This window comes from Erythrolamprus reginae, chromosome 7 (genome assembly GCF_031021105.1).
Source record: "Erythrolamprus reginae isolate rEryReg1 chromosome 7, rEryReg1.hap1, whole genome shotgun sequence".
Classification (NCBI taxonomy): domain Eukaryota; kingdom Metazoa; phylum Chordata; class Lepidosauria; order Squamata; family Dipsadidae; genus Erythrolamprus; species Erythrolamprus reginae.
In genome coordinates, this window is record NC_091956.1 from 7,492,375 (window position 1) to 7,505,515 (window position 13,141).

General features: G+C 43.8%; 1 protein-coding gene across 4 annotated transcripts in view; it reads left to right on the plus strand.

Moving 5' to 3' along the window:
* The window catches only part of SEPTIN11 (septin 11), a 125,359-nt gene that overhangs the window by 70,318 nt on the left and 41,900 nt on the right, over window positions 1-13,141 (plus strand). For all 4 annotated transcript variants that reach the window (XM_070756917.1, XM_070756916.1, XM_070756918.1 and 1 more), the window contains exons 4-5: window positions 5,444-5,630; window positions 10,763-10,924. In XM_070756917.1, the coding sequence (XP_070613018.1) occupies window positions 5,444-5,630; window positions 10,763-10,924 (349 nt within the window). The remainder of the gene's footprint in view (window positions 1-5,443; window positions 5,631-10,762; window positions 10,925-13,141) is intronic.

Here is a 13,141-nt window from a genome sequence, read left to right on the forward strand (position 1 = left end):
CTACCTCATGATACGAACCCCTCGTGATACGAACCCGGGATTCGGAAATTTTTTGCCCCTTCTTATGAACTTTTTTCGGCTTACGAACCCACCGCAGATTTTATTTATTATTTATTATTTGGATTTGTATGCCGCCCCTCTCCGAAGACTCGGGGCGGCTCACAACAAGTGCAACAAATCATAAATAATCCAATTAATTAAAATATTGAAAGATTTAAAAAACCCCATATACTAACAGACACACAAACAAGCATACCATGTACAGTATAAATTAAACATGGCAAAATGGCGCTCCGCTGGGTGCCACCGCCCGGCTGTCACCTTTTAAAACAGCTGGGGGGCTTCTCGGCGTTCTCCTGAACGCCGAACCCGGAAGTTCGGGTTTGGGTTCCAGAGGCCGCCGAGAAGCGCCCGGCTGTTTCAGAAGGTTACAGCCGGGCGACGTCGCTTGGCGGAGCGCCGTTTTTGCGATCGGCGGCGGCGTTTTTGGCCGGTCTGGAGGCTAGAAAGGAGGTGGGGAATCCCAATAGGGAATTCCATGGGCAGAGCTTTGATGTCAAAATGTTTTCCTGTGCGCAGTGACCCACAGTTTTAAAATCTCTTACTTTGCTTCTCTTTATAAGAGACCATTCTGGTGTAAAGAAAAAGATTATTTCCACACAAACACACTGTGGGAAGCCTGCATGAATCCTGAAATTTTTTTTCACATGGATTTGAAAGTTTATAGGCTACCAAAAACATTGGGTGGGTGAGTTGATTTTAGCTAACAGCCGGGCTATTTTAACAATTCTGTCAGATTTTTTTCCTAAATAGGGAATAAGTCTTTCGCAAGGAATTTACGGAATGTGTGGTTTGGGGAAAGAAAAAAAAAATTCAAGAGGGATCATTTTAAGACTGGGGAAACATAGAATGGGAAACATAAGTGGATATCTCTCTGTCTCTCTCTCTGTCTCTCTCTGTCTCTGTCTCTGTCTCTCTCTCTCTCTCTCTCTCTCTCTCTCTCTCTCTCTCTGTGTGTAAAATAGCAAGGGTGACCCCATCACATCCTGTCTTTATAGTTTCATTCCTCTCTGAAATTTAGCATTCTTTCTTTTTCTCCCATCGGCTTTCTATGTTTCTCCAATATAGTGGTACCTCTACTTACGAACTTAATTTGTTCCATGACCAGGTTCTTAAGTAGAAAAGTTTGTAAGAAGAAGCAATTTTCCCCATAGGAATCAGTGTAAAAGCAAATAATGCGTGTGATTGGGGAAACCACAGGGAGGGTGGAGGCTCTGTTTCCTCCCAGGAGATTCCTAGAGAGGCCCCACGGAGGCTTCTCCCCATCTTTCCGGCCCTGTTTCCTCCCAGGAGATTCCTAGAGAGGCCCCGTGGAGGCTTCTCCCCGCCTTTCTGGCCCCGTTTCCTCCCAGGAGATTCCTAAAGAGGCCCCGTGGAGGCTTCTTCCCACCTTTTCCGGCCCTGTTTCCTCCCAAGAGATTCCTAGAGCGGCCCCACAGAGGCTTCTCCCTGTCTTTTCCAGCCCTGTTTCCTGTTTCCTTCCAAGAGTTTCCTAGAGAGGCTCCACAGAGGCTTCTACCCACCTTTTCTGGCCCTGTTTCCTCCCAGGAGATTCCTAGAGAAGCCCCACGGAGGTTTCTCCCCACCTTTCTGGCCCTGTTTCCTCCCAGGAGATTCCTAGAGAAGCCCCACGGAGGTTTCTCCCCACCTTTCTGGCCCTGTTTCCTCCCAGGAGACTCCTAGAGAGGCCCCACAAACTTAATTCGTTCCATGACCAGGTTCTTAAGTAGTAACGTTTGTTAAGAAGAAATAATTTTTCCCATAGGAATCAATGTAAAAGCAAATAAGGCATTCTCCCTGCCTTTTCCGGCCCTATTTCCTCCCAGGAGATTCCTAGAGAGGCCCCACAGAGGCTTCTCCCAGCCTTTTCCGGTTACAGTATCATAAGTTATTCCTTGTCTTTTCCCATGATTAATAAAACCACAGACAATTGAACAAATGGTATTTGCAAATAAACATGAATTATTTCATAAATATGCATTATATATGCAAGTTATGACAGTTTGGGTAACAAAAATGGATATGCACAATCACAGTATGCTTCTTTTTATAACATTATGGACACACTGTGCCATCTCCAGAGGGTTGTCTTATGGTAGAATATGCTTATAGTAATCCTCCAGAGCAGTGTTTCTCAATCTTAGCAATTTTAAGATGCAGAGACTTAAACTTCCAGAATTGTTACTACTAGTTCTGTGGGCGTGGCTTGTTGGGTGTGGCCTGTCAGGGGAAGGATACTGCAAAATCTCCATTCCCTCCCCACTAGAGGGGAAGGATACTGTAAAATTTCCACTCCCTCCCCACTCCAGGGGAAGGATACTACAAAATCTCCATTCCTTCCCCACTCAAGAGGAAGAATACTGCAAAATCTCCATTCCCTCCCCACTTCAGGGGAAGGATACTACAAAATCTCCATTCCTTCCCCACTCAAGGGGAAGGATACTACAAAATCTCCATTCCCTCCCCACTAGAGGGCAAGGATACGGTAAAATCCCTATTCCCTCCCCACTTCAGGGGAAGGATACTACAAAATCTCCATTCCTTCCCCACTCAAGGGGAAGGATACTGCAATATCTCTATTCCCTCCCCACTAGAGGGGAAGGATATGGTAAAAATCCCTATTCCCTCCCCACTTCAGGGAAAGGATACTACAAAAACTCAATTCCTTCCCCACTCCAGGGGAAGGATACGGCAAACTCTCCACTCCAGGGGAAGGATACGGCAAAATCTCCACTCCGGGGGAAGGATACGGCAAACTCTCCACTCCAGGGGAAGGATACGGCAAACTCTCCACTCCAGGGGAAGGATACGGCAAAATCTCCACTCCAGGGGAAGGATATGGCAAAATCCCCATTCCCTCCCCACTTCAGGGGAAGGATCCTGCAAAATCTCTACTCCCTCCCCACTTCAGGGGAATGATACTACAAAATCTCCATTCCTTTCCCACTCCAGGGGAAAGATACTGCAAAATCCCTATTCCCTTCTCATTCCAGGAGGAAGGATATTGCAAAATGCCCATTATGTATTACTGTATGTGTATTATCCCCATTATGTGTACTATTGTGTATTGAAGGAAGGAAGGGAAGGGAAGGGAAGGGAAGGGAAGGGAAGGGAAGGGAAGGGAAGGGAAGGAAGGAAGGAAGGAAGGAAGGACAACCCAGTCACACAAATCCCATTTTATGCAGTGTCAGCTTCTGTTATAATTTCGGCTGCATCCTCTAAAACCTTCCATATCTTTAAAACTTGGAATTCACTATAAGCCCTCTTCATTCCTTTCATGTAAAGTTTCTTCCTTGTTTAATGCTGAGGTGGGTGAGATTGGGAACAGCTGTCCGAAGATGCTGGCTGGGTTTTTTTTAAATTCCAATTCCAATGAGATGCCCTGATAAACAGACCCTGAATCATAGCATCCTGCTGCTCATTATGAGCTGTTTGGATACAAAGAGTTCATCTTCAGTTGAAGAGCCAGCTGTCAGAGAAAATATTTCTTAAAAAGAATAATTCACTGCCCCCCCCCATTAGTATACAAATGTGCTCACAAACTGTGTAGAAAGTTGTTCAGAAGCAGCACAATACTAAATGTGGAAGAGGACCAGACTGGGCCAGAGGGCGGTGTCAAACGCATCATTAGTTTGGAATCTCTGCCCTTCCATAAAAGGCCTAAATCCAGCCCTCCTTAATGTCCATTGTCTCTTAAGAACATAAGAACCTAATAAGAGCCAGGCTGAATCAGGCCAAAGCCCATCGAATCCAGCATTCTGCATCACACAGTGGCCCACCAATTGTCCATGGGGATCTTGAGCAGAAAGAGAAGGCAAGACCCTCCCTTTCCCTTGACCCACAACAAATGGGACCCAAGGGAACCCTGCCTGCCTCAACCAATATAGAGGCGGCACATGGACATCCGTTTCAATAACCACCGTTATACTTGGCATCCACGAATCTATTTAATCCTGCCTTGAAACTATCAAGGCTGACAGCTGTCACGACCTCTTCTGGAAGGGAATTCCATCAACCAAGGACCCTCTGGGTGAAGAAATATTTCCCTTGATTTGTCCTCACTTTCCTACCTATGAGCTTTAGGGAGTGCCCCCTTGTCCTAGTATTGTGTGATAGAGAAAACCTGGTTCTGTTTCTTAATTGATTTTTAAATTAATTACATTAATACATTAATTAATTAATTTAATTAATTGCATTATGGTAATGAGTTAATTAATTAATTTCATTACATTACGGTAATGAGTTAATTAATTAAATAAACAATGTTCTTTATACCAAAAATTCAAATAAACTAAGCACTCTTTTTGTATAGCAAAGAGCACTCGTCTCCAAACAAACTGGTAATTGGTACAAGTCCCTTATCAGTTCTGAGATACTTAGCTTGCAGCTGTGAGGCAATTCACAGTCCTTCTTTCATAAAGTGAAACACACTTGACTCTGGTTTAGTTTCAAGGCGGGGAAAAATCAGCACACAAAGGTTGAAGTCAGCAAGGCAGGCACGAAACACCACGATCAGATAATCCTCCACAATGGCCAAACCCACAGGCTGCTATTTATAGCAGCCTCACTAATTACCACAGCCCCACCCAACCACAGGTGACCTCATTTTCTTTGATAATAATCTCTCAGTTGTTGCTGCCTATGCATCGCTCTCCTCATGCGTGGCTGTATCATTAACTCTTGTTCCGAATCCAAGGAGGAGCTAGATAATTTATCTCCTTCTGAGCTGTCTGCCACACTCTCCTCCTCCCTGTCACTCATGTCTTCTTGGTCAGAGGAGCCTTCATCAGCAGATTCCACCGGGAGCAAAACAGGCCTGCGGCATGTGGATGTCTCCCCGACATCCACAGTCCTTGGGGCAGGAGCTGGGCCAGAGCTAACCACAACAACAGGAAGGACATTGTAGCAGATGATTTCACGGGCTATGCTTAGGTCATGTTTAAGGCGACGTAGTTCTAAGCTTTCTAAACCTAGGATTGTAAGTCTAGTTGCGTAGGACATTCTGTTGCAAATGGAGGAGCGGAGGGCTCTTCTAGTAAAGTATCTCTGGATATTTCCTAGCGTGTTTATGTCCAAAATGCCGTGTGGGTTCCAGATAGATGAGCTGTATTCAAGGATTGGTCTGGCGAAAGTTTTGTATGCTCTGGTTAGTAGTGTGAGATAACCGGAGCAGAAGCTACGTAGGATTAGGTTAACAACTCTTGAAGCCTTTTTGCGGCTGCTTTGCTGCAGGCAAACTCCCACTTGTTTGCTGGAAGTCTGTAAACAACAGCAATTTATTTGTTTGTTTGTTTATTTAATTAATTTGTATGCCGCCCCTCTCCGTAGACTCGGGGCGGCTCACAACTTGCTCCTGATCTGAATGTGAATTCTTTTATTTCAGCTACAAGCCCATTGTAGAGTACATAGATGCGCAATTCGAGGCCTACCTACAGGAAGAGCTGAAGATCAAGAGGTCCCTGTTTAATTATCACGACTCCAGGATCCATGCGTGCTTATATTTCATTGCCCCGACTGGGCACTCGCTGAAATCCCTTGACCTGGTCACTATGAAGAAGCTCGACAGCAAGGTACTGTTCACGAGATAGGATCTCAGTTCTTGTTTTATCATGACATAGTTATCTAGATTAGGGGTCTCCAACCTTGGCAACTTATTATAATAATAATAATAATTATTATTATTATTATTATTATTATTATTATTATTATTTATTAGATTTGTATGCCGCCCCTCTCCGAAGACTCAGGGCGACTCACAACAATAATAAAAACAATATTATAGTAGAACAAATCTAATATTAAAAACCATATAAAACCCTATCCTTATTTTTAAAAAACCAAACAACATATTCATACCAAACATAAAACAAAGTATAAAAGAGCCTGGGGGAAAGGTGTCTCAACTCCCCCATGCCTGGTGGTATAAGTGAGTCTTGAGTAGTTTACGAAAGACAGGGAGGGTGGGGGCAATTCTAATCTCCGTGGGGAGTTGATTCCAGAGGGCCGGGGCCGCCACAGGGAAGGCTCTTCCCCTGGGGCCCGTCAAACTTAAGACTTGTGGACTTCAACTCTCAAAGCTGGCTGAGGAACTCGAGTCCCCAAGTCCTAAATTTGCCAAGGTTGGAAACCCCTGATCTAGGGAAAATCCTTGTTTTTCTGAAATGAAGATGGAATTTGGAAGGTGAGTCTGCGATTGGAGTGTGGAGTGCAATTTTGTTTGGCGTGCTCTGGAATTTTGTTGGAGTGTTTTAACACTTAAAAAATATGATCCTTTTTGCACTCTAAAGCGATGACCCATCTTGGATTCCTTCTTTCTCTTGGCTTTTTTTTAAAAAAAATATTATTCTCTAAATGGTGTATTGGATGAAAAGGGGGAAATAAATATTTTCCTCCCTCCCAGATTCCTGAGTGTGCACCTCAGCTTTTTGCAAACAGCATGCAAAAAGGATTATTTCTTGACGCAACATTTAAATTGTGGAATTCACAGCATATAAAATTGGGTTTCAAAAGGTGTGGAGGATTTTTTTAAAAAAAATAAAAGCATTAAAAAGTCAAGAAATATAGGTGAACATTCTTTTTATCTTTCTCTAGAGAAAAATCTGGAAAGAAAGTTCATAAATTTGTTCATAAAATCTGGAAAGAAAGTTCATAAATTCATAAATCTATAAATTTGGCAAAAGATTTTCCCCTCCCAAATAAGTATCACCCATATTCTCTCAATACAGGTTTATACATACTGTAAAGGACTTCTAGGTACTGTTTTAACTTGTTTCTTATTATTGTATTCCCCACCTATTTAATGACATTCTGTTTAGATTGGATATTTTAAAATTGGTTAGCTCCCAACCACTGCCAAATTGCAAATGGGAGCCTCTTTTTCCAGCCACGTTTGCAAATTCTTAAAATTCCACACGTAAGCTTTCCCAAATATGCCCATGTTTTCCAAATATGCCCACCAACACTCCGCAGTCTGCATTGGTTGCCGATCAGTTTCCGGTCACAATTCAAAGTGTTGGTTATGACCTATAAAGCCCTTCATGGCACCGGACCAGATTATCTCAGGGACCGCCTCCCGCTGCACGAATCCCAGCGACCAGTTAGGTCCCACAGAGTGGATCTTCTCCGGGTCCCGTCAACTAAGCAATGTCGCTTGGCGGGACCCAGGGGAAGAGCCTTCTCTGTGGCGGCCCCGGCCCTCTGGAACCAACTCCCCCCACCTTCCTTGCCTTTCATAAGCTACTTAAAACTTCTATGCATGGTATGTATGTATGTATGCATGTTTGGTTTTTATATTAATGGGTTTTTAATCGTTTTTAGTATTGGATTACTATTGTACACTGTTTTATTGTTGCTGTTAGCCGCCCCGAGTCTCCGGAGAGGGGCGGCATACAAATTCAATAAATAGATAGATAGATAGATAGATAGATAGATAGATAGATAGATAGATAGATAGATAGATAGATAGATATAGAGATAGATGAGAGAGAGAGAGAGAGAGAGAGAGAGAGAGATGATACATAGATAGTCAGACAGACAGACAGACAGACAGATAGATAATCGAATTCCAAATGCAAAACTCGTTGAACAAAGTTTTTCACTGAACATACATTTTGGGCTCGATTGCAGTTGTAAGTTCAGGACTACCTGTATATGTTATTTATTTATTCGATTTGTCTAGCTGCCCAAACCAAGTGATTCTGGGAGGCAAAACATCCTATGTTTGATTTGGAAAATCAACACAGATTCCTAAGGAATGTTCTGCCAAGTTGTAATGGCTTCAATTTCCCAGCAAGTATGTGTTGATTAAATTTGGAAATTACTTTATGAGATAAGCAGCTTGCCAAAACTGTATGTCTCGGTGTGTGCTACTTATTTGGATTTAGTAATTAATTGAACAAGGTTGCACAGAATCTCAGTTGTGTCCTGGGCTTCCTCTGGAGTGGTTATAAGAAGCAATGTGGAAACTTTCCTTCTCTTATTGAGACTTCTGATGTGCAAATAAAGGCAAGATGTGATTAATATTTCCTATGCTTTGTGAAATAAATTTAAATTTAGCACACGAACTTGGATGCAGTTGAACAATTCTTGGAATTTGCTTTCACATCCATTCCTTTAAAAAAAAATTAATTATATACATATAAAACACTTTACCGTATTTTTTGAAGTATAAGACACACCATAGTATAAAATGCACATTAGTTTTTGGGGAGGAAAATAGGGAAAAGAATCTGCTTACCAGATATTCACCGGGCTAGCGTCCTTAGTCTGGTCAGCTTCAGCACATTATTTTATCCCCTGGTTAAGGCTTTAAAAAAACCTTATTACGAGAGACTAACAATGAAAGAGCTTGTAAGAGCTGGGAAAATCATTAGCACCTGATTAGGGCTGGAAAGAAACTTACTCAGAGCAAGTTAAGAGCAATGAAAAAAACCCTGCAAAGACTTAGAGCTGGGAAAACATTCTTTGCAGAGAGTAACAATGAAAGAGCTTGCAAGCCGGTAAGAGCTGGGAAAATCATTAGCACCTGGTTAGGGCTGGAAAGAAACATTCGGAGCAAGTAGAGCAATGGAAAAAAAAAACCCTGCAAAGACTTAGAGCTTGGAAAACATTCTTTGCAGAGAGTAACAATGAAAGAACCTGCAAGGTAAGAGCTGGGAAGATAGTTAGCACCTAGTTAGGGCTGGGGGGAAAAAGCTTCAGGAAAAAGTTACATTTAGAGTATAAGTCGCACCTGAATTTTCAGCCTCTTTTAGGGAGGAAAAAGGTATTTCTTATACTCCCCAAAATACGGTACATGAAAAAGACAGGCAAACATACATGGGTACAATTCCCCCATGTCTACAGTAAGCATCTCTCGGTTTGCATCCACCAATATACTTTCCCTCTGCAAATATATTTACATTTTTATAAATTACTTGTTCTTTCTCTCTTCTTTCTTCTACATTATCCTATGCAATAACTTTCACGGTGATTGTTATCTCTTTCCTTTAAAATAACTGCTACTAGTTTATAAGGCACATAGTATTTCATGTATAAAGCATATACTATAGAGAGAGGAAATAGGAAATTGTGTTACTATAGCTACTTTGTTTGCAAGCTGTCTTCCATACATGCAATCTTTGACTTATTTCTCTTGCTAAGCAAGACATTTGTGAAACGAGGCTTGCCCCCATATTACAGTGTTCCCTCGATTTTCGCGGGGGATGCGTTCTGAGACCGCCCGCAAAAGTCGAATTTCCGCGAAGTAGAGATGCGGAAGTAAATACGCTATTTTTGGCTATGAACAGTGTCACAAGCCTTCCCTTAACACTTTAAACCCCTAAATTACCATTTCCCATTCCCTTAGCAACCATTCAGATTATTACTCACCATGTTTATTTATTATGGTTCTTACTACACATAGTAGTCCTTACAATAGACAAACCAGCATAGAATCAGGGATATCAGGGAGAGACTCAAAGCTCTAGGCTCCGAGAAAGAGAGACACTGCTGACTCCCTCTTAATGACCAGTATAAAAATACATATAAAATCAGGCCACTTAATGTTGGCGTGACGAAGCAGTGGAAGTGATGTGCCGGTGCCTGGAGGCTGTTGGGGCCTGGATGGGTGTCAACAGACTCAAACTCAACCCGGATAAGACGGAGTGGCTGTGGGTTTTGCCTCCCAAGGACAATGCCATCTGTCCATCCTTCACCCTGGGGGGGGGATTATTGACCCCCTCAGAGAGGGTCCGCAACTTGGGCATCCTCCTCGATCCACAGCTCACATTAGAGAACCATCTTTCAGCTGTGGCAAGGGGGGCGTTTGCCCAGGTTCACCTGGTGCACCAGTTGCGGCCCTATCTGGACCGGGAGTCATTGCTCACAGTCACTCACGCCCTCATCACCTCGAGGCTCGACTACTGTAACGCTCTCTACATGGGGCTACCTTTGAAAAGTGTTCAGAAACTTCAGATCGTGCAGAATGCAGCTGCGAGAGCAATCATGGGCTTTCCCAAATATGTCCATGGTACACCAACACTCCGCAGTCTGCATTGGTTGCTGATCAGTTTCCGGTCACAATTCAAAGTGTTGCTTATGACCTATAAAGCCCTTCATGGCATCGGACAAGAATATCTCCGAGACCGCCTTCTGCCGCACGAATCCCAGCGACCGATTAGGTCCCACAGAGTTGGCCTTCTCCGGGTCCCGTCAACTAAACAATGTCGGTTGGCGGGCCCCAGGGGAAGAGCCTTATCTGTGGCGGCCCCGACTCTCTGGAACCAGCTTCCCCCAGAGATTAGAACTGCCCCCACCCTCCTTGCCTTTCGTAAACTCCTCAAAACCCACCTTTGTCGTCAGGCATGGGGGAATTGAGATATCTCCCCCGGGCCTATATAATTTATGTATGGTATGTTTGTAGGTATGTCTGCTTAAAAATGCGGTTTTCTTAACTACTTTAAATTTTTAAATTGTAAATTATTAGATTTGTTCTGAATTGTTTTATTATGTTGTGAGCTGCCCCGAGTCTACGGAAAGGGGCGGCATACCAATCAATCAATCAATCAATCAATCAATCAATAAATAAATAAATAAATAAATAAATAAATAAATTCTGGGCCCAGTCATAAATTGAGAACTACCTTTATCCTTGTTTTTTTTTTTTAACCTACTCCCGGTGTCTCCAGGAACTGATGCAGCATCACGATCCTTTGTTTTGCAGGTGAACATCATCCCAATAATAGCCAAGGCTGACACCATTGCCAAAAACGAGTTACACAAATTCAAAAGCAAAATCATGAGCGAATTGGTGAGCAACGGGGTCCAGATCTATCAGTTTCCAACGGATGAAGAAACGGTGGCTGAGATCAACGCCACCATGAGCGTAAGTCCTGACTTTCTTTTCATTGTCCAAATGCACCTTGAGATAAATGGCAGTGCAGAAATTAACGGCTTGCTACACTACCTATAGAAGCCCCCGATGTTGATGGGAACGTGGGAGGGGTGATTTTCATGAGGGAACGGAGGCAGCCACAAAGCATTCCTTCGAGCTGTTCAAGGCCATCCTATGCCCATCCACCTGGGCGGAAGCGGAAGGAGGACTGGCCACGCTGGCACAATCTGAGTGGGTAACGTGATAAGTTTGTGGGTGGGAGACAAGGTGTTGTGGTTGGCTCTGCCCCATCTCCTGCCCCAAGGAATGTGGAGGTGGATGCAGGGGAAACCTCAACATGTCATAGGCCTGTTTTATTGCCAACAGAGTCAGTTAGTGCAGTTTCCTCGGACGAAGAAGAAGATGGGAGTGACTTAGAAGAGGGGGGCTTGGCACACAGCCCAGGCAGTCAATCTCCATTATCTTCAGTCAATTCGGATGAGGAAGTGTTAGACCCACGCAGGCGCAGAATTATGCGTAGAAAAGACCAATTGAGGACATATTACAGGAGATAAGAGAGGCCACCTGTGTTTGGGTGGGGCTCCAGTAATTAGGGCTGCTGATACAAATAGCAGCGTGTTGGCTTGGCCGTTGTGGAAGATTATCTGATCGCAATTCTTCAGGATCGTGCCTTGCTGTTTCCGGACTTGTTTGTTGATTTTTCAAGACCCGGATTGTGGGGGCAATAGGCTGGCTCTGTTAAAAAGTGCTATTGCTAACATGTTGTAAGCCACCCTGAGTCTAAGGAGAAGGGCAGCATAAAAATCGAATGAATGAATGAATGAATGAATGAATGAATGAATGAATGAAGAAATAAATCTGTTTTTCATCAGTTGATCTGAATGAGTTCATAGCAAAGTGGCTGAAACGTATAAAAATGACACCTGAGGGAGTAACCCGAAGTTTTCGTTATCTGAAAGAGAGGCTTTGACATGAGTTCAAGTCCCACCACATTCGCGTACTTTCATGCTGCGCGGCTGGAAAGTTTATACTTTCCTAGGCAGCCTTGAGAGCAGGGAAGAAAAAGACCACAAAAATACCAGTTGCAATCATCCCACGGATCGCGGGCCAAAGTCTTTGTCACACCCCTATGTCCAGTTCTTAAACCCAGCTTATGAAAATGAACACGGCTGCCAACTTGCTCAAAATGGAAACCTCAGAATGAAAACAACACCTACCGGTAGAAAACTCTCCAGAGATGAAAAGATACAAATGTCACTTCCTTTGCCTTTGGGGCTTCACTTCAAAATGTATAATATCCTGGAAAGGGGAAGAATCCCAAATACAGTGATACCTCGTCTTACAAACCCCTCGTCATACAAACTTTTCGAGATATAAACCCGGGGTTTAAGATTTTTTTGCCTCTTCTTCCAAACTATTTTCACCTTACAAACCCAAGCCGCTGCCACTGGGATGCCCCGGCTCCGGACTTCTGTTGCCAGCGAAGCGCCCGTTTTTTGCACTGCTGGGATTCCCCTGAGGCTCCCCTCCATGGGAAACACCACTTCCGGACTTCCGTGTTTTTGCGATGCTGCAGGGGAATCCCAGCAGTGCAATAACGGGCGCTTCGCTGGCAACGGAAGTCTGAAGGTGGGGTTTCCAAGCGAAGGGAGCCTCAGCAAAATCGCAACATCGCAAAAACATGGAAGTCTGGAGGTGGGGTTTTGAGGACTTCCGTGTTTTTGCGATGCTGCAATTTCGCTGAGGCTCCCCTCCATGGGAAACCACACCTCCGGACTTCCGTTGCCAGCGAAACACCCGTTTTTGCACTGCTGGGATTCCCCTGCAGCATCACAAAAACACGGAAGTCCGGAGGTGGGGTTTCCCATGGAGGGGAGCCTCAGGGTAATCCAAGCAGCACAAAAATGGGCGCTTCGGCTGGCAAAAGGGGTGAGTTTTGGGCTTGCACACATTAATCGCTTTTCTATTGATTCCTATGGGAAACATTGTTTCGTCTTACAAACTTTTCACCTTACAAACCTCGTCCCGGAACCAATTAAGTTTGTAAGACGAGGTATCACTGTATATACTTTATGGCTTCCTTGATGGGGCTGGAGATGTTCTTCCTTCTTTAAGCGGAGGTTCAGATGTTGTCCCAAGCCTCTAGGGTGGTTATGAGGTTTTGGTTTGAAGCTTAAGAAACAGGAAATTAATTGTAGGCCAGATCAG